Raw genomic sequence first — 22446 nt, 5'->3', positions numbered from 1 at the left:
CTGAATTTAACAATCCTCTGCGTGCGTGTGTGTGTGTGTGTGAGGAAGGAAAGTGTCAGTTCGCTGCCATCTGCAGATTGCTGAGGCAGCAGAGCTTCAAAATTGCTCACCGCGAACAATGAAAAAGCGGGCGGAAAGATGAAAAGGAGGGAAACAGCAGGACAATGGAAGCCCGGAAGAGTCAAAAAATGGAGGGAAGGAACAGAAAGTTATAAGAAATGACAAAAAAAGAACAAAAAGGTGGGTGGAGCGGGAGATCAGAGGGAGGTTAAAGGATGTATAAAAAGCCTTGTCTGCATGTGGCAGCACAGCCACAAGCACACATCAAGAGTTAAAAAGCAGAAACCAGCTATAAAATGATGATTTTAGGCATAATAAAGCAGACATAGTCCTATAATATACAGTGACTTATAGACAAACGCACATATATGCACATTCCATTTTCATTTTGCCCTTAAGCCCCCGTCTGAACACAGCTTCACTGTTTTAATGAGACAGAGAATAAAGCAGCAGACAGAGGGGCCTCTCTGCTCTCCTTCACCCCCACAGCACTCTCCCTCTCTGGGGGTTGAAAGGCAGCGTGAGGGGAGGGTGAATGGAAGGAGAACAGAGAGGAGAGAAAACGAATAAAAAAGCACAGCGCGTTCTTTAAAACACCAAAAAGGTTTGCAACGAATGAAAACTGTCCGTTGCGTGTTTGAGGGGTCGATCCCGCAGTGACATCACCGGTCGCTTACTGCACAAGATTACATTCACACACATTTAAATCCATGATTCATGCTCATACGCACATATTGGTCAGTTACACACGTCCATCGTCACTATTATTAATTCATTCCCTGTCGAGGAGCTCTGTCATCCACATACACACACAGTCACACTCACACTGGCTTAATCAGTCTCCCGCCATTCCACCCCCTTGTTGAACCTTATAACATTATAGGGACCAGCCAGTGGCAAATGTCTTCATGACATTGTGATGTCACAGGACTTCCGCATTCACAAATTACATCCACAACGATCCTTTTGTCCCTGGAGAGAATTTGACCGGACCTCTGAAACTACCCACTGACATTTTACCCACTTCTCTCTCGCTCTCTCTCCGTCCTCTCCCCCTTCCCTCTCACTCACTGCTTTCTTCTTAATCTTCACAGGCTCAGAGGAGTCGAGTCAATGTGTGTCAATTTCATAAATTTGTTCAAATAGAGCAACAGCAGCCTCTCTGTCCGCTAAAAGGTCAGATGGCTGAAGCCAGAGCTCCATCGGCCACACTCCTCATTAAATGACATAACAGATTAATGGGGCGTGACCGACGGCCAACAAAAGTTTTCCTATTTATGTTTGAAATTCATTCAGCATTAAGTCGAACAGAAAGTGTCTAGCTGGTCAGGAGACGCTTCAGGTTTTTTGACCCATAGCAGCTGTTTGGTTTGTTTTTTTCAAGTTCTTTGTCCATTGTTTATTTTATTCATAAACTAACTGAGGTTCCTGTTCAGCTTTCACGTTCTGGCTGTTTTTTATGTATCATCTGAGCTGCACATTGACATGAATTGGTGCCACTTGCTCACCTTGTAAACTGATTTTTTCGCAGTCGTGTCACTTCAGGATCTTTTACTGCAATAAATTGTCCTAAAGTAACTTTCTGGTGGGACGATTATTCCGGTAATTTTTCTGTGAGAGCTGATGCACTGAGATACCTCTGCTTTGAAAAGAGGCCATCTAACCACCTTTGGCCTTTCACCACCCACTGCTCCACCCGCAGCATGCTAGCACGGCGCTTAGCTTCGACAGACTGCTGGATCATGAAATGGTACATGAACGGATTCGGTCTCTTTCTGGAACGGTTGCATGTTTGTGTGCTCTTGCAGGTTGCATTTGGGGTTAGTTTGTGCCATCTCGCCTGCTGACATATTCGCTGTTCAGCTGATAGATAGTACAGTCCTGCATTGACAGATAGTTCAGGTACCTCACAGTGAAACTTAAGCTTCATAAATTGACACTTAATACCTGGAAAGTGTGTTTCTTTTTGGCAAAATGGCAGAAATGGCAGCTTTTCATCACTTGATATTCTGTCTGGCAGCGCTGTTAAAACAGTAAAATATGCTTTTAAATGAATGACTAATGAGCAGACAGAGTGAGCGCTCACCATGCTACAGGAGACATTTTGTCTCCCTCTTTTAAAGTTTTGATTTGAGGTTTCCTGAGGGTGGAGGGGTGACCTTTCATTCTAACGTTTTGTCTCACTTTGCAGACAGTTGACACACGTCTGTGTATCTCAGTCAGCGTGGACAGGACGCTCCTCTGTTATGGTTCCACTGTGGCTGATAAGTTCTGTATTTTTGTACATAGATTTGTTGGCTTCCTGTTTGAAACTGCAGCAATATTTAGCCATTTCTGAAAGTCTTTCATTTATCTTTTTTTTTCCGATCTGACGTAAAAAAGAGTGGCTAAAAGTGTGATAGTGTTTCTGCTGCACCTCATCAGTTTCTATATCAGTCAGGATGATATTAGTGCTCTGACTTCCTGCTTTATTCTCAGAGTTGCATTTCCTTAGCTTCAGTCTGCAGAGGAGAAAAGAAATGTCAGTCTCCTTCTGTCCCTGCTGTGTTTTTCCTTTAATTTCTGACAACTACGACCTCACAGGACTTTAATGCACACACGGACGAACACATGCGATATAGAATTCGGAGAATAATCAACTCTCTCACAGGCAGAGCGGAGTGAGAACAGAAAGAGGAAGTGCGTCTTTGTGAGGAGGAAGTGAGGAGGTGAAGTCAGGAGGCTACAGTAGCTGATCTAGAATCCTGCTGACAGAAATCTTAAGGTTTGTCCTCCTACGCAGGTAAAGAAGGTCTAGAAACATCCAGAAATCTGAGATGGACATAAATCACGCTGAAACGGCTCCAGTCACCAAATCTGCTCAAGAAATTAAGCCCTGAAGAAGAGTAGAATTATGAACTTAGTTTGATCTGAGAAAACATTCTTGTTGATGCCTGAGAGATTTTACTTTAGCAGGGTTACTGACACGGGTAAAAATCACTCGGCCCTCAAATTTTTGTGCAGGATTCCCTTTTATTTTTGAGGCAGTGGAGCCACAGTCATTTCCTTTAGATTGCGCTGAGAGCAGAGAGAGAGTGAATGAAACACTCTTCTTATGACTGAATGGGCTTGCCCACGCACAGCTAAAAATAAAAGCTGGTGGTCTGCACAGTCACAGGCGAGGAAAGCAGACAGTTTCAGGTGTGTCTGAAGGAAGGACGTATGACTCCTCATCAGATGTGCAGAGAAGAGAAAGGTCTCATATGTCGTGTAGCGTAATCTTAAAACAGAATGAGGAAACACAGCTGAGTTTCAGCTCGAGGTTTTTTTTTTATAACACTCAGAAGTGAAGCTGACAGATATGAAATCTACACGAGATTGTATGCATGATTTTTTTGATATTGCTTATATTTTCTTTCAACTTTGCATCTCTTAAAGATAACTTATAGTACTTATCTGGGTTTTTAGCATGTTTCAGCTCATTGTTTTGATTTTGCAGCTCTCAGCCATACTGTTTTGGCTCACGCTCACTGCTCTCTGATAAACACACTGTGCACTTCCTGCACCGAATGCAGCTCGCCTGCGTATAGAATAGAGCATTAGCAGCTGAAGAACCAGATGTGTACACCACAATAGAGCAAAAAACATGGTGAATATTGGACGTACATTAGCCACGTGGCCTGAAACGTTTCAAATGAATGCTAACCCTAACATCCTGTCTGCGTCAATTCGCTCAGCCCACAGAAAATTCACATCTAATTGTGCCTCTCCTCATCTTTGTGTGCAAAAATTTGTATTTGTTTCCCAGCATGTTACCACATTCCAGCCTCCACCAAAAGCACATTTCAGTGTGAAGCCTAGTTTCAGTGCCTCTTGTTGCAGGACTGACCTTGTTCTCTTTCCGTAAGTCTGACATGACCTTTAAAAAATAGCAAGCGAGAGCGAGAGACCTTGACATGAACAAGACAGTAAGACAATGTTGAGGACAGACAGAGAAGAGGGCAAGAAGGCTGACATGATAACAGCTGAAGATTGTGTGTGTGTGTGTGTGCGTGTGTGTGTGTGAGAGAGAGAGAGAGAGAGACATCGGTGTGCAGAAATGTAGAGACCTCAAGCCTGCAGATAAAGCTGCTCTGACCAAAGATAGCATCATGTGGCTCGAGACACAGCACAAATACGCCTACACAAGAAGGTCAGCTGCGTCATCATATTAAAGTCAACCGTTTCAACATTTAGCAATATATTTTTTAAGTTCATTGTTTTTGTTCTTTTTTCCATCATGCGTCCTGCAGCAAAACATTAAAGGGCTTCCTGCTGACTTGACATTTCTCCAAAAACTGAGAAAACACACAGAAATTGATCTGAAACTATGAAGCAAGGTCTCTTTTATGCTTTCAGTATGAGGCTACCAACCTTGAGCACACACACATAATCACACAGGAATGCACACAAAGTGACATGGCAGCAGTGGAGGAATACATGCAGACGCATAGTCCCGCCCGATACGCTGTAAACTGAACAAACCTGACAGCAGCAGGCCTGTCAGTAGATTTCTGACACACGCTCGCCTGTGGCTGTCACACACACACACACACACACACACATTCACGGGCACTCAGGCAGTCATTTGAGCTTTTCTGCAGATGTGTGAAAGGTCAAAGCAGATGAGGAGAGAAATGTGAAGAAGGAAGGAGAGGAGGTGATTGTAACACAGGAACAAGACCTGAACCACTACGAGTTTGGAAGGCTGAACAAATTCACAAAGTTCATCTCAGTCATTATGCTCTGCTGATGACTGATACTACTACTGTACTGGTAACTGTGTGTTAACCAGTATTCTGTCAAATTCTGTCAGTGTTGTGGTCCGTCAGCCCACCATACCTACAACTGCAGTTTCACAAATAAGAGTCATGTTGTCAGCCAAAAGGAGTTGCGCCAAGCCTGTGAAAACATTTGTGTAATGTCCTCTGTTGCATCTGATTCAGACCAAGAAATATGTAGCTGCATCCCGCAGAAGGTTAGCTTAGCATAAAGACTGGAAACTACTGGCCTGGCTCAGTCCACAGGTGAAACACCAGTAAACCTCATTAATCAACATCACATATTTAATATACAGATGTGATATTGATTGGTGTGCATATTCTCATGTAACTCTCTGCAAGGAATTTGAGGATCTACACACACACACACACACACACACACACACACACACACACACACACACACACACTGGCACACTGACTGTAAATTTGTAAACAGCTTGTTTTTTATATTCCAAAGAGGAAGTGTTGATACATATTAAAGAAGCAAATGTTGACAGCAAGGAAACAGTACCCTGTGCAGAGTGTGTGTGTGTGTGTGCGTGTGCCATGCTTCTTTTTCCAATGAGTTCACCCAAAGTTTAATGAGAAAGACAGAAGGTTGTTGCCGCTCTCTCTTCTCTTTCTGTTTTTCTTCCCCCACTCTGTCTGAAAGAACTGGGGAGGTGGGGAACAGAGTTCGGAAATTTACCTCTAAATGTAATCCAGTTACTGCTGGAGGACTTTCCTGTCCAGAAAATACTCCAGCAGCAGGTGGGGAAATAAAGGGAAGGGGGGGAAAAAAGGGATAAAGAGGGATGACAGGGATAAAAAGCAGCACAGGAGTGACGGGAACAGTTTGTACCTGTTATGCAAGCCAACCAGACACAGACACGTTCATCCAGCCAGCATTCATCATGTCAGCATCTTTTTCATGTCTTTTCTCCGTCTTTCAGTCCGTTTCTTCTCATGCTTTCGTCATCCTCAGCTCGGGATAAACACCCACTCTCTGCAGCCTTCTTCAGCAGGTCAATTAGCCCCCCCCCCCCCCCCCCTCCATTTTTCCCCTCTTTTCCATCGTGTTCCTTCCCTCCTCTCACGGTATCTCTCGGCAGTTAAAATGCACAGCGTGTCCGACACAAACCAGCCGCCATTAGCGGTCACCGCGGCAACCAAACAACAGTATTAATGCAGAGAGGGAGAAAGGAAGGAAGAAAGACAAGAAAGAAAGTCTTTGTTTTGGGGGTTTTTTTTTTTTTTCGGCTCAACTTGAACGGTGTGATTAAGTGGTTGGAGACCGACTGAAACAACAAAAACAGAGCGTGGCAGAGGGAGGGAGGTGGAGGGAGGTGGAGGATGAGGTCAGACTGTTTTACTGTCTCGTTTGGTCCAGAACAGAAAGTCTTTGAAACGCTACAAACTGTGTCTAATTGGCTCCTGATGGAACAAACGTACTGAGGGAAAGTCGTGATGTAGCAATTAGAGGAGTTCTCTTGGTCACAGATGGAGAGATATTTTAAGTTTTCGGAGCCATTTTTATTAGTAGTTATATTTACAGACAGCACAGCTGTTTCTTACACACATACACACACTGACACATTGCAGGGAATTGATTAATTTCATACGGCTTGTCTGTCCGTAGACACACAAAGGATTCAAATAATATTATCTTGTGCAGGAAGTCACCTCATGACGACCATGTTTCCAAGACCCAGATGGGGTCTTACAGTCCCATTTTTCACACTTCCTCCCGAACAGTAGCATCAATGTTTTTCAATCAGTTACTTTTGTGCGCTGCAAATGCACATTCCCCTTTTTCATTGGGATTTAGGATGACACATCAGCCCGGACAACACAAGCAGAAAAAGATCCGCTCCTGTTGGTGAAGTCCCAGCCTCGCAGATACTCCAGACCTGCCAAACGGCAACTCCTCGCTGTCACATTGTTTGATACTGCAGAGAAACACAAAAGCAGCAGTGCAAAAAAACATGTTTCCCAGTCACTTCATAAGCACGGCAGACATTTTAGAAAAGAAGAGCCAATCCGCTCGCTCAGCTTGTTAAAGTGAAGCCTGTAGGCCGAGCTCCTTTTGGCAAATCCTGACGGTTTGTGTGTGTGTGTGTGTGTGTTCAAGTATAGTGGCTGGTTCCAACCACACTGTGGATTGGTGCTGCAATTATGGGTCTGACCATGCAAACACACACACACTCTCTCTGTTTTAAACACACACACACACACACACAGGGTGGCCCTTCAATAGTTGCTTTCCCTATTTCAAAATGAAGCCGTAATGTGGTTTTCTCATTGTAGTGAGCTAATCCACTCCGAAAGAATCGACAGTCTCAAATAATTATTCCAGACCCCAGATAGAAGAAATGTGCTTGGTCCTTAGAAGAACTGCGGGAATAAAAGCATCGAACGAAAGTCCGATTTTCAGCCTCATTTTTCCTGCTTTAGCTGCAGAAAAAAAGCAACATGTCAAATATCTCCCAGGTTGTCATATATGATATCAGGTGATCTCAGCGGCGCCTGCTGGTGCTGGCTGTACCACGAATTAGCAGATGGAGGTTTCTGTTTTGACACTTTGCTGTACAGCTCCCGGCCCCCTCCTCCTCCCCCTCCTCCCCAAATATTGTTGTTATTGTTCACATTACTCCCGGGGTTTCCATGTTTCCCAGGAGGCAGTGGGACCGGCTCCTTGCGAGCAAAAGCGCTCCTGGCCGGCTTGGGGGCGGTGACGGGTTTGGGCCACCTTAGAGCCGGTGGTTGGGTTGTGCCACGGCTTGGGCCCAGCTGTGGAGGAGAGTGTCTGTGGGACTCTGACAGCTTTCCGTGGGAGGGGGTGCTATAATTTCCCTCCGATCCTGATGGGGCCGCTACCTCTTCCTGTCTCCACTGGTTGTGGGGCTCCAAACGAGCCTCGTCGTAAATACTCATCCCCAAACTGGCCGACGTGCTCGCGCCTCCTTTGGCGCAACCCTCTGGCTCATCGTATATGTGCTCCGAAGGACAAGCCTCTGGAGCCCCTTCTGCTTGACCTCCTGGGGGTCGCCTGTTACTGTTCACCCCTCTTCCTCCCCCTCTTCCTCCCCCTGTAGCCCCGTTCAGACTCAGGGCGCTCGTTTTCAGGTTCAGCTCCAGGTTGATCCGGTCGTACACGTGTGAGTACAGGTCCGGCGGCTTCCTGTGGTTGCTGCCAATATGGTGATGATCCCCTTGGACGCCACCTCCCGAAGCCTCGTCTCCTACTGGTCGGAGGCGTGGGGTGGGCACTGGAGGGGTGGATGGGCTGCTGCTTTGGCTTTGACCCTTGATGCTGTCCACTGGGTCAGAGTAAAGGCAGTCAGAGGCAGCCAGAGGTAGACGGACTGAATCTGCTGGCTCTGAATAAAGACCTGCATGTTCATCGGCGGAGGAAAGACCTTTCGTTCCTCCCAAAACCCCCAACATGGCTGGTGGTTCTGGTAAACTCCTCCCTTTGTGTCCTCCCGTTGCTCCTTGTCCCCTTGCTCCTCCTCCATCTGTGCCCTCTCTCTTCCCAAGTACGCCATCAGCAGAGCCCGGCTTGCTGCCGCCAGAATCGCCATCTGCCTCCCGACTGCTGCAGCTGCTGCTGTCTCCGCTTCCCGGAGCGGCGTTGCGTATGTGCTGCAGCGACGCAGGGCAGTCTGCATCAAAGTTGATGGGGCAGCTGAGGTGGCGCTCCTCAGCTTGTAGCTTCTGCGACTGGATGGCCTGATCCACCAGGAGGAAGATCTCATTGCCTTGCTTAGTCTCGAAGGTGAAGTTACCAGGACCCGAGTCGCAGCGCCGGCCGGCCTCAAACGAAAACATCACCTGCAGAAAGAAAAGGAAACACTTTAAATGTATTTAGGCATGAAAGTGGAAGTTAAGTGCGTGTGACTAAATAAATATATACTGAGGCGTCCGAATAAATGCCAGACCGGGACTGAAGTAACGGAAGCTAGTCACAGAAGTCCCTAAACTCTTTTCCAGTCATCTCTCATTTTCTTGGCAGTAAAAGAATGCTTACTTCCTTTTTCCACTGAATTTTATTTTTCAGTTTTCAGCATGTCTATTTTATTACTTCACTGCTTTCTTTACTGCTAACTCCTATTTCATACATGCATGCTTTCTTGCTCTGCTTTCTTTTCCTCTCTACAAAGACATACACACACAGATGAATTACTTCCTTTTTATCACACATACAAAAATAATCTTGTGTAGACAAACCAGACAGACCCTTTAAAGGTCAAAGCCCTTTTTAAATCCGAGGCTCGAGCTTTAAAGCATTAGAGTTACACAAAAACAACCTCATAGTCTAAAACTGAATTTCCTCTGCGACTGCGGGGCTCTGACCACATGCACACGCACTGCTGCTAAAATTATCATTTGCACGTCCCAACTACGACCAATCATCGCGGCAAGGGCTCGAATTTAACACACTAAACTTCCTCTGCATGTACTCGTCAGGTGCGTCACACCTCCATCATTTTTGTTGCGCTTCTCTCCTAAGCACCCACCCGGTCTCGCCCGTATCTTCTCAGAAGCTTGTAGGGCCACACCAGGACATTCCTCTTGCTCTTTGGCTCCTTCAAGATTAAGACGTCGTTTTCCGCTTTCAGCCAGTAGCTCCCCGTTAGCCCGCAGCGCTCCGACGCCTCTGTGCGCTGAACGCTCACCCAAAACTCGTTCACTGCAAGAAGAAGAAGACAAGAGATGTGTTTTTGCTGAGGTTAGCTTCACTTCTGTTAATACCAGATGATCTACGCTGCAACATTTTCTTGAGATGGAGAGTTTCGCGTCCTCACCCTCCTCTCTGGAGTAGTAGATGAGGTTTTCAGACATCTGCAGGTCTTGCGGCCCTCCGTTAGGGTCTGCAGCAGTGCTGTTGCTGCAGCCACTTCCTCCCTGTTTACACAAAAAGACACGAACCGTCAACCAGCTAAGAAAGACCTCTGTATACCTCCACTGGTCGGAGGCATACAGTAATTCTAGTTGCCTTATGTGTTGTGTATGAATGAACTGTGAATGAATGAAAGCAGTGGAAACGACTGTAACTACTAGAGTTAGAGTGAGCAGTGAGAGCCGGGAACGAGAAAAAGAATAAAGAATAAGTGAGGCTGAGTGTGCAACAGAGAATGATCCGGATGAAGTCTTCCTCCTGGAAACTCCCTCTGGCTTCCTCTCTGCAAATATGTGCAATCTTCATGTTTGTGTGTGTGTGTGTGTGTGTGTGTGTGTGAGTGCACACAAAAAAAAGCTGTGGCCTCTATAGACACTCCAGGGGCATGTGGGAAATTTTGGAAAACCCATGAACACACACACACACACACACACACACACACACACACACACACACACACAAAAAGAAGACTCATCCCAGTTGAGAGCTAAATTCAAAGCAGCAGTTCTTCAGCTTTTTCCACCAAACGAAGGAGATTTTTTGAATATTTTTGTAAGTTGGACAGTGAGAGGAAAACACATTAGATAGAACAAAAGACAGATGAGCTCAAAATACACACATAAAGGAAGCTTAAAAACTAACACTTCACCCACGTCTTAGTCGCTAGAACACTATTTCCTAAAGATCACACTGTGGGCAACAGTCACCCTAGACACACACAAGAGAAGGATAAAAGTGCAAATGTACCTGAAATGCGATGTCACACATGGTATCCATCCAGTCCTTGGCGGCGTTCTTCTCTGCAGCAAACACATGCGTCTTGTCGTTGGTCTCCACGCAGAAGGCGGCCATGTTTTCTTTGGGACAGCTCTCCGTCAGCGCCGGCAGGATGGAAATGCACTCGGACAAGCGGATGATCTTCTTGTCGAGCTTCCTGGTTTTCTCATTGGACCCGCTTCCCGAGCCTCCGCCGGCGCCACCCCCTCCGCCCGAGGGTGAGTCGTAGAACTCGAGGCGGGCGATGCCGTTTTGGCTGGCGGGGTAGAGGACGAACCAGTTCTTCTTCCATTTCTGATGAGAGAGAAAGGAGGAATAACAGTCAAAAACACATCTGTCCTGTTCACATCTGTCTGCTGAGGGAAGAACAATTTGCATGTGGTTTGTACAGACGGCGATGGGGAAACGCAAAATGATGAGTTTGCCACAAATGATCAAAAAATGATGAAGGGAGAAGTGGAGAATGTTAACATTTGAAGTCCACAGAAGATGTGAGTCAAAATGATATTTCCGGGTTTTCTTTTACTTCTACTCTAGTCCGCTGACTGAGGCTGAACGTAGGAGGCGTGTGGTGATAAATCTAATGCAGTTTGACTCAGACCTGTTGCGCACACCATTGTTTCCTCAACTATCAATCAGCAGCAGCAGACCACAGTTATGGCATGAGTCAGCACGGCTTTTGGAGAAAAGAATTACCCCCTCCCCCCCCCCCCCAAATCAAAGCAGGTACAGAGACGGTTTTCACAGTTTGATCCAAATGAGTGAATGTTTAGTCTGACAACGAAAAAACTCAGTCAAACAAGGACGAGATGTGCACCCAAAAACACATCTAACCACAGGCAGCTACAAGGATGGCTTCTTTGGTATTTTAAAGCATAAATCCAAATTAAATATACATCATTCTGCGAGATCACCAATAATAAAAAAACATTTTTTTTTAGAGCTTTGTGAAACAGCAGGTTAAAAATACAACCTGCTCCTAACTAGGCGGCAGGTGCATCATCCCTCGGTGAGGTCAGCTGTGAGGAAGCAGCAGCTAACAATGATCTCTTCCTCCACAAGGACAAAAAGGGGACATGAGCAAACAACACCACACGCAACCCTGAACACTAAGACACAGAGCAGTGTGTGTAAGACTCCAGATGTTCACTGCTGACAATGGACATGGTGACACGCTACATGCATGATAGTGTGCAGTCAGCGCAGAAACGAGTGTATTAGTGATTATGATAAAAACCGTATGAGACAACAAGACTCAACACTGGTTTGGGAAGTCCCTATCATCTCTTTCTACCCTCTGGACATGTGTCTACTCCACATCACTCTATGCCTCATATCAGCGGCAGTGTGTTTGTGTTTTCCCCTACATTCTCTCACTCAGTGGGGCGGAAGCTGCCTGACAGAGAGCTGAGCTTATGACAGGAAGGTCAGCAGTTTGAAAATCCTTCGACCGGCAGGGAAAATCCGGCTAACAGACGAGAATCAGATGCTAATACTACAACTACAGGTCCTCAGATGCTCCCTCGCCTGTGAGATACTCTTCTTACAATGGTCAAATTTGTTTTATCTAAGGGTTGTGAGTGAGGATATTTACAGTAGAACAATATATATTATTCACAGCAGATGTTTTGACATGTCTTTGTAGCTCTGTGTTGTCTTCAAGTGTCCCAGTAAGGCAGGACATTGACCCAGCATGGCCAATACCAGAAACCTGAACCTGAGGCAGCGACCTGTTAAAGTCACATGCCAAAATGTCTGATGTGAGTAAGGCCTACAATGCAATGTATGCAATGTTTAAATGCTGGTGAAGTAGCATTAATATGACAGAAAAATACTATCAACAGTAATAGTATCAGTATACAAAGTAATATATGCAGAAAAACAGCCTCTGAGTGATACACTGTTATTGTTCCTGATGCAGCATTTTGCTGATGTGCTCCTGGGTAGTTTAATCTAAAACTATGCATCACATTTTACAAACTCATCAGATGTTTTGTGTGCAACATCTTAATCCACAGAGAAGCTGTCACTGACGAATGAATGTAGTGAAGTCCAAGCAGAACGGAGAGTTCAGTGGAAATACTTTTACCTCAAAATTCACAGCACTATCATCCACAGTATGAAAATAAGAGACATGTGAGTCACTCAAACAGTGTAATTATAGTATTTGCATGATGGGCCCGATATAAGTGCAGCCACAGGACATACATGCTGCACAATCAAATATCAAACCCTCAGTGCAGTTTAAGTGACTCAGCTGCAACATTTAAACAAACTAATTATCCCAAGAGCTGAAATTACAAGAACAGAGGTGCACACACACAAAAGCCAGCATCATCGGTTTCTAACATGCACACACACACCAGGTTTCAGAAGTCAACACATGTGCATGCATCCAACACGTTCACCCATGCAACTGCCAGAGAGGACAGGAAACGTGTGGGATTGTTATTACCCAGGATTCTCTTTGCTTCCTTCTTCGGCATCCAGGTGTGTTTGATTGTACGTGTGCAAGTACATGTGTGTATGTACATCTGTTTGTATTGTTTTTATGAGTCCCTTGGTGCATTCTGGACCATCTGTTGCTGTGCACAAGTGCATGCACATGCACACACACACACGCAGGCTCTGAATGTTCAGTCCATACAAATGTGACTGCAGTGCATGTGAACAGGGTGTGAAACATAAGCCCATACTGCATTATGGTCCTTAAGCGTGTGTGTGTGTGTGTGTGTGTGTGTGTGTGTGTGTGTGTGTGTGTGTGAACAGCTGCTCCAAATAAGGCAACGGACCGTTATCAGCCAGTAAAACACTGAGTGGAAATTATGCAAAAAGGATCATGACAAAAGCGAGGCAGAGAAACTTCCTCACTGCTGTCCTGCCTGTTCATGAGAACACAGCAGCATTAAATATAACACAAGCGCTTGTGTTCACAGCCTTTAGCATCACGCTGGCTTATGTGTTAGCTGTCGCTTTTAAAACTCGAGACTTTAAACAAAGGCAGCACTTTGCAAAGCTAAAAAAGCTCAGCTGTTCCTTGGAAATCTCATTTAACGCACAATGAATGTAAGAAACGATGTCCATCTTTTCTTGCACAGTGCTCCTGGCCGATGTGCTGCCTGATGAATGGATCCGAATCCACAACTGTCACTGCTCAAACTCAGGATCCTCTCTTTAGGTCATGTTATGCTATTCAACTAGACCGCTCAGCCATGTTCCCACTGGCCACAGACAGACCTCAATGACACATGCAGGAGATGTGTGAGTGGTTATCTGTGTGTGTATGTGTTAAAGGCTAAAAATATGTTTGCACATGGGAGGGTGTCTGTTCTCGTGTGTGTAAGGAAGAAAGAAATAGAGGAAAGCTGTGTGTTTATGTGTCATGTATGTGTGTAATGTGTATTTAAGAGAAGGAGAGAATGAGGGAGAGGAAGAGTGTGTGCTGACCGCCGCTTTGACCACAGCTCTGCTGCCATAACCTCAGTCCTCTGCTGTGCCTACAAAATAACCAGGACTCCGACAGAGGACAGCAGCAAAGGAGCAGAGTGGAGTTAAATATCACACCGACAAGCTCTGAGGTTGCTCTTCTGACGACTTGAAGCCGATCGACCAAAACGGAGCACAAAATCTGAACGAAATCTGAATATCATGCAGTAAAAAGATCATTTAATTTGACACAAACAGAGCTGTGACGACATCAAATAGTGCACTGTCCATCCATCATACCACATGACTGATTGCTCTCCACCGATCGCATTACATCACCAACGACACAGGAATTATACGTTCAGTTTTGTCTGAACAAATCACTGTGTGTCGGTGTAATTAGGAGAGGATGGCAGTTATTGTGAAGAAAGTGATTCATTACTTCATGCTGGCTTGCACGGGACAAAGAAACGAGCAAGATTTGTCTATGGAAAGAATACTGCTTTTGAAAACGAATGAGTGTTGATGTGACTGGACTTAAATTACACGATCACTGTGAGTAAGGACTGATCATTGCTTCTGCACATGCTTAATCATTCCTTTCGCCTTAGCGTCAAAAATTATGCCGTTCTTCCTGAAAATACGCCCACGGCAGAGTATATATGAACAATTACACACTCTCCTACATCAAACTCTTCATAGGACCAATGAGCTGGTGTTTCCTCTCTCAAAAACGTGATTTGGCATCCGAGATACAACCTGTGACGAGCAAATGAAGACAAGACAAACCACAATACCATTAATACTTTAGGCACTCCTTTCTTTAGACATGAGCCTCTTGTATAAATTCTGCCTCGGGGTGAGTTATAATACTTTATTTCTGACACACCTCGTCTCTTCAAGTGGCGACGAGCTCCTCCTCATTTACCATACACACATCTGCAGGCTTGACTGGTAGATGGCAAGCTGCAGCCAACACCAACATCAACCGAAAGCTTTCTGTAGCTCCAGGGTGCAGCAAAACTGCACATCCAGGCATCTTGGAGCTCTGTGTGTGTGTGTGTGCAGCAGACAAGCTGATGCACATACAGAGATATTATCTCACTAAATCATCCACGCCATCACAGCGCTCTGCTGCACATGTTTTAGCCTCAAAGCGAAACGGGATGACAGCTTTACAAGTTGCAAAAAGTGTAATTGCAACAGCAGAACATTTAAGAGTCTTTCATCAAGCTCCGGGCCTTGACACTGTTACCACATTTACTGTACACATAAAAGTCTCAACAGCAGCTCTGCCTGCAGCTCAACGTCACCGTGAATATTTGGCATGCTCTCCTCATCGGCATTGTTCAGATGCGATCGCGAGGGGCTGAGACGGAGGCATGTGCCACGCTCTGGATGTTATGAATACCTCTGTCATGCAGTCAAACCTCAGAGGGAACAGCAGATATGTTTTTCTTTCAGCGCCCTGCCGCAGTGTTGGACAGAGGTCTGGGACACTGTGTTGAAATACTTTTAATTTTTCAGGTTTCTCTTGTGAGAGGAGTTCTGCTGGAAAACAGTTGCATAATGACTTCTGTGGCTGTGAAGAGGCTTTTCAGAGTTTGAGAACTACAGACAAAGACATCAAAATGGCCATAAGTTTGAATTAAAGAATGACTTGTTTACATTAGTGTACAAAGTGTAATGCAGACTTAAAACTAAGGCTGCAACTAGTGTCACTTGTCAGTTGCCGTTATCAATTAATCTATCAGTTTGGGGCATGCAGGTAGTCTGCTCATTTCCTGTCAACACGCTACTAGGCACCATCAAACGAAGGCAAACACACTCCAGAATACTGTCATCACAACACTATGTTTTTCTCAATCGATGGACAACCAAAGTGTCATCTTCTAAATTTGAGTAAAAGATTCAGTCTGTACTGATACGAGATAAAGAATAGCTGCAAATGCCCACTCCCAATGTGGGGGTGCAGCCAGTGCATGATTGTGTGCACATGGAGCAGAGCCCAACAGCTGAGTGAACTGGTTCATCTGGGACTGTTAAACAAACATGAGGGCTCTCATGCTGGCAAGGCAACCAACTTTGAGGACTCACTCAGGAAGCAGCAGGTCAGGTACAAGTGGACACTAAACTGTTTGAATGTTTGAGATGCATCGTGGCGGTTCACGTCCTAACAGCCTGCAGTGTAAACTCCAGAAGGGCCCTGACTTCAGACATCATAAACCAGCGGTCAGAAACCTGGGTCAGAAGTGGCCGCTGCACTCTTAAGTCACATTTTCCGATCCTGCACGTGGGAACAAGCCTGTTCGAGCGTGTGTGTGTGTCCACTGACAGCTCTAGCGATTGCATAATTCACCCAACAAACCTCACCCCGGTTTCCACACTTTCACATCAGCCGACACTTCCTGTGCTATTCTTCTCTGCTCTGATGCTTTTTTTGTCAACCTCTGCTCCCGTCGAAAGATAATGTTATTTCTGAAAAAGCGGAGATTTCGTTTGTTCGTGCTCTATTGTATTTTCTCCTGTTTATGAGAGGCATTGACCCTGCGTTTTGGGAGTCTGAATATCCATTGTGGAGTGGTGATTTCGGGACAGGAAACAGGGCCCGAACGTTTTTGTTGATCCATGTCATATGACCAGAGAGAGACGGAGAGACAAAGACCCTCTTACAGATCCAAAGGAGTAAATGATTCTTATCCACAAAGACCGAAGGCGAGGTTGCACGGAGGCCAAGGAGTGAAACAAACACACAGACACACCCACATATACACAGACACACACACACACACACACACACACAGGTGTTATCGCTGACTTTTAACTGTGTCCAGACCTGCTCTGTGAGCTCCAAACTGACATGACTGATTGCATTGTGGCAGAGGAGGCGCGATGGTGGCTTGTTGACTGCGCTTGCAATGGTGTGAACATCTGCACATGCAGCTGGGGCGAAGTGGAAATATGTCTGTCGCCTGTGAAAAAGGTTCCTCTGATGTTTCACCTCTCCAGCTCTATGACGCCTTTTGTGATGTGTTTAATGTCATCAAAAAAAAAAAAAACCTGATAACTTCCTTAACTTCCACTGTCTGCCTCCTCAGCAGGGTTGTCTTTTAGGACACTGGGCGCTGTGACTGCTCTGTAATTGCACCAACATGTGCTCTATTTCTTTGTCATGACGTAAAATGCTCCTTCCTGGTTTACAACTGGGAATAGCACAAAGTTAACGTCACTTGTGTGTGAATTAAAAACATGTTGAAGACCTAACTTCCATACTCTCATACGTATGTAGTGCTATTTTATCAGTCCTATAATGTCACTTTAGAGAATTTAACTGATAACATTATGATTTCCTTTCTATGAGGACTTATAGGCTGTTTATGACAGGCATAGCCACCTTAAAGTGGGTTTATTACACTTGCTATAATATCTCTACAGTGTGTCTTCGACCTTAAAGAGCTTCATCTCCTCATAGATTACCGGTTCGTTGTATTACATACATAATATTACATTTCTGTCTCTTATAATTTTGATGTGGTATGCTAATAACAGCCTCAAAAGATTTAATATGGGGTCGCTTGCTAGTTATTTGGGTCATTTCTATCAACGCCACAACCGTAGTACGGCAAAATAACGTTATTTTTCTTGGACTTACCTTTCCAAACTTTTGATGCTGCACATAAAGTTGTCCCTCCTTAATGTGGGTGTCCATGCCCTCCAAACACTCCAGGGCCACCCTTCCTCCAGAAAGACGAAAATTGATTTGAACTTGACGCAGGAAAATCACTTTTTAGGGGTTTATTTGTCCTATACCCCCTAACAACTTCCCCCTTCTGCCACTTCCGCTCTCCAGCCGTTAAAACGCCAGTGTCGTCCCGCTCGCGCACAGTTCAAGGTGTCATGTTGGAAATACAGAGGTCCAAATAGTCGCTGGGTGGTCCCGACTGAGTTCAATAATGTCCGAGTGTTGTCGGCGGGTCGCCTTTCTGTCGCCTCTCACTCCTCCTGCAGGGCTGGACCAGTGGAAAGCTTCACTTAATAGATAACATGACGTTTCCGAATACCGCTTTCAGAATAAAAGTAGAGTAAAAAATAAATGATAACGGCTTGCTTGCTTGCTTGCTTGCTTGCTTTATTTATTTATTTATTTATTTATTTAAGTATTTCTAAAGGGCCAGACTAAGCCTCATGTGGGCCCCAAGGTAAAAACTGACTGTTGTGTCATTATTCCCTGTTTTACCCACCATTGGTGCATCATGTATATTAAATAGTAATTGACTAAACTAAATAGATACATTAATGTAATATAAATGTTATTAGGAATATGCACCAGTTAAAATCCAACCTGGCAATTGCCCGGGCTGAGTTACCAACGGGCTAAACCAGACCTTAGGTAGAGGTACCCAGATGTCCCAGGCTCAGCATATGTCAAATGGTTTTGATACAGTTTGAGTTATAAGGTCATTTGACTCATTGCAGTTTGTGAGGGAGAGTGAGCCACGAAAGCACTGGCCTGCATTATTTCTTTACACTGAGGCCCTGTCTTTTCAAGGGACCTGTGTCAAAATGTAGTTCAAACATAATAATAATTATTATTTATTATGCTGACATGGTGCACAAACTAAGGGAGGCACGGAAAACAAGGGTCCAGTTCATACTAAAGCTGTGGTTGGTTTCTGGGTGTTTGAGCATGTAATGAGGTTGTCATGTATATTAGTATATTCGGCTGCAGTTCACACTGAACCTACAACTGGGAGTTAAATAGTGAGCCAAGATACTCTGGGAAACGTTTATTAAATTAAATTAAACACAAATCCCGAAATTAAGGATCGATATATTGTTTATGAAAAACTTGGTATTTTGTTCGGGTAATTTTACTTTGAAAGCTGAATTAGGTAATATCCGGTATTGTGGTAACACTGCCGTACTTGACGCGGTGCTCTCCCTGCAGGAGGAGTGAGCAGCGCGCGGTGAGCGCAACGCGCCGCGCGTCTCCTTCCTCTCCTCCCACCTTCTCGCGCTTGTGTAACTTCTCTGTTAGTTTCAGCCCTGACACGCGCTTCCTAACACAAATACAAACTACATGCAGAATATTTACTATAAACAGCAAGTAACGACAGATGGTGTTTATTTTTGGCAAATGGAGTGCAGAACAGCACATCAGGACTAGAAATCTCAAAGAAAACTGCTGTTATTCCTTAGGCGAACAAATATCATAAAGTAAGGCCAGGCGCTGTGAACTCACCATTAGTCCTTAGATATGGCCTCCTTAAACTACAGTGACGTTCGAGGCATTTCGCGTAGCCAAAGAATGGTAGTCATTATTAAGCAGCATATGTTGGCAAAGAGAAGTTGGCCCCCAAATTAATGTGTTGCAGATGCCTCCTGCTGGCTCATAGTGTAACTCAAGTTCTCCCTATTTTCGGCCCATAACCAAATATTCTTGACACTAAATATGTTTTTTAGAGTATGAGAATAGGGCGCCTTACAACTTAGAGGGGATCGACATCTTGGCCGTATTTTTTTCTCATAAAAATCATCGCCACAGCTTGATGTGAGCTGTCGGTTCAGGACGATTTTTCCCTAAATGCAGCTGCCACCTACTGGTAATTAGTCAGCATTGCAGGTTAGAGCTCTGCCCTGCCGCTCTCGCGATATTAGCGCTTCGACGGGATCACAACTGGAAGAGACATGGCCGCTGTGTTCGGCGGAGTAGAGGGGTGAGAATGAGTGAAAACAACAAAGCTTGTCTTGTTCGATTTTATTTTTAATTATCAGTTAAAGATTTTATGTACTGCAGGCTTTTAGTCGTGTTTTTGCGGTTGCCACCTTGAAATAACGGGCTTATAGCTTATGCTGAAAGAGTTTCATCCTTACCGTGCTAGTCTTGTGACTGAAAAGGGAACTTAAACCTTTTGTTCGTGTGTCTCGTATATCACATTATCTGCATTTCTCTGCAATTTCTAAGTACATGTGAAATGTGAAGCTTTTTTGAACTTCAGAACAAAGAGTGTGCGACTGTTTTTCTTGGCGTTGGCTCGATCATGTGCTGTATGCTCGTCTGTCTGCTCCTCCAGTGGTGGGACCCACTCCAAGGCAGTGTTGGTGGCAGCAGATGGAAAGATCCTGGCAGAGACGGAAGGATCGTCCACCAACCACTGGGTGAGCTGGAAAAATGGATTATTAAGGAGGCTTTGGGTGTTTGCACTTGCCTTATATGTTTACTTACTGCACGCTTATTAGATAGATCTTTGTTTCTTTAACAATCCAAAGAAATGCCAATCAACTAGAAAAGCTGACAGCATGACGACTGTTTGTGTGTGCATGTAGTTAGTCGGTGTGGACAAATGTGTGGAAGGCATCAACGACATGGTCCAGAGAGCCAAGACGGAGGCCGGGCTGGATCCAAACACGCCACTGTGCTCACTGGTTAGTCAAACCGACTTCCCAATGGAAGCAACCGATGTAGAAATAAGCGCAGAGTCGAGCGTTTTACACACCGGTCTCCTGTGTGTAAGCAGGGCATGTCTCTGAGTGGAGGGGAGCAGAAGGACGCCATCGACAAGCTGATCGAGGAGATGAAGGAACGGTTCCCCACTCTCAGCCGCCACTACATCATCACCACCGATGCCATCGGCGCCATGGCCACCGCCAGTGACTGTGGTGAGTAGTCTTTTTTTGTATTGATACATCAACAGTTAACTGCATTTACACTTCATTTATATTCATCTCAGCCTATTTTTGACCATTTTTACCACCTGAATGTGCATAAAATGTAATAAAATCTGAGATATTTTGCACTATATACATATTAGAGGGTTTAAATGTATATCAGCATTTGAGCAAAAGCATTTGATGATTCTCACATGTACAGATACAGCCGAAGTGACGGTCAAAAAATGTTTTAGCAGCAGAAGGCTTCATACTTTACCCCCTTAGGTGTAGCTGTATACAGTAAAAGTCATAAAACCTATAGTGCATCTTTCTAAACTTTACGGCTTAATGAGATCAGTCGCACTGTTTCCTCTGTAGGAGGTGTAGTGTTGATATCAGGGACCGGCTCTAACTGCAAGTTAGTCAATCCTGATGGCTCACAGATCGGCTGCGGAGGCTGGGGTCACATGATGGGCGATGAGGGATCAGGTAAACATGGCAATGCATGTTTCTTCACCTTTACTGACTGGATCAAAGTCTTAAGACATCTCTCCATCTCTCAGCATTCTGGATTGCTCATTTGGCGGTGAAGATGGTATTTGACGCCAAAGACAACCTGGTCGCTCCTCCTCACGACATTACGTATGTCAAAAAAGCCACGGAGGAATACTACCAGGTCAGGCTGTAGCAACAGCGAGAAAATGTGCTCGTTGTGTTAAGAGATGAACCAGGTTCTTGGAAGAAAAGCACCTCATGCATTTAAGGAAAACATTTTGCCTCAGGTGTCAGATCTGATGGGCATGCTGCCGCACCTCTACAGGAACTTCCAGAAGCCCTACTTTGCTGGCCTCTGCAAGAAGCTGGCTGAAGGTAGGCGATGCGTCCCTTCCTGCTCGGTTCTGTTAAAGAAAACGGTCGCAGTGGAAATGAAAAGCATTTGTGTGCATATGTTTCAGGTGCAGAGGCAGGGGATGCTCTGTGCCAGCATCTGTTCACTCAGGCTGGAAGAGTCCTGGCAAAGCACGTAGAAGCAGTCTTACCTGCAGCACAAGACGTAACCCACGCACACTCCTGTTTGCTGAGCTTTCACTCTTTTGTTATAAACATTCACCGCATGAATTTCTTGTAATCTCCTCGTCTGTGTGTCGCGACAGCCTCTATTGAGCGGCGACCTCGGCCTGCCCGTCCTGTGCGTGGGCTCGGTGTGGAAGAGCTGGGAGCTGCTGAGGTCAGGTCAGTGTCCCTCCGCTCGAGAAAATGAGGTCCTGTTATCATTTGGACACCAAAGGAACATGAGGAGAAGCGGTTCAGTTCATCTTCATCTCGGCTTCCTCTCTTTGTTTCTGCGTCTCTCTGTCTCTGACCAGGGTTCACTGAGGTCTTGGATAAAGTGGCATCATCTGACAAGTTCAAGGGTCGTTTCCATGGATACAGCCTCATGGTTTTGAAGCAGTCTTCAGCCCTCGGCGGCGCTAGTCTGGGGGCTCAGAGCATCGGTGTCACCATAGCTATGGATTACAAAGCCAACGCCAAAGTCTTCTACCGACACACTTTCAACAGTAGCCAATGAGAGTTGAGATGCACATCCTGTACATCTTAACCAGCAGCTAAAGGGACCATGTGTCGGCCTGTGTGTGATTATTAGCATCATTGCTGATATTGTTTACTGTAATGATAAAAATGATGATTTAATAATGGTAAAACATGTTGGTTTGCGGTTTACAATATTCCACATCTTGTTTTTGCTGCTGCGTAGTGGCCGTCCTGACAATGACGTTATGTTCATTTTACTGTCACTGCAAATCTTTGCACCTTTCGAACACTTTATAATAAAAACTGTCAACAGTG

The 22446-nt window shown here is 45.1% G+C and overlaps 2 protein-coding genes across 2 annotated transcripts; one reads left to right on the top strand and one right to left on the bottom strand.

The window, feature by feature from the left end:
* Positions 1-6369: 6369 nt before the first annotated feature.
* Positions 6370-17943, bottom strand: dok1b (docking protein 1b). The gene is made up of 5 exons (XM_076724348.1): positions 17600-17943; positions 10492-10815; positions 9650-9749; positions 9362-9534; positions 6370-8675 (listed from the first exon to the last, which is right to left on the bottom strand). The coding sequence occupies exons 1-5, from the start codon at positions 17654-17656 to the stop codon at positions 7317-7319; spliced, it is 2013 nt and encodes a 670-aa protein (XP_076580463.1). The 5' UTR covers positions 17657-17943; the 3' UTR covers positions 6370-7316.
* Positions 17944-19610: 1667 nt separating this feature from the next.
* Positions 19611-22446, top strand: nagk (N-acetylglucosamine kinase). Its single transcript, XM_076724902.1, has 10 exons — positions 19611-19664; positions 20022-20106; positions 20275-20373; positions 20466-20607; positions 20977-21087; positions 21162-21274; positions 21381-21468; positions 21555-21652; positions 21753-21831; positions 21966-22446. The coding sequence occupies exons 1-10, from the start codon at positions 19636-19638 to the stop codon at positions 22166-22168; spliced, it is 1047 nt and encodes a 348-aa protein (XP_076581017.1). The 5' UTR covers positions 19611-19635; the 3' UTR covers positions 22169-22446.

Source organism: Chaetodon auriga, chromosome 24 (genome assembly GCF_051107435.1).
Source record: "Chaetodon auriga isolate fChaAug3 chromosome 24, fChaAug3.hap1, whole genome shotgun sequence".
NCBI lineage: Eukaryota > Metazoa > Chordata > Actinopteri > Chaetodontiformes > Chaetodontidae > Chaetodon > Chaetodon auriga.
Note: the sequence above shows the minus strand (reverse complement) of the source record. Positions and strands in the feature narration are given on the sequence as shown.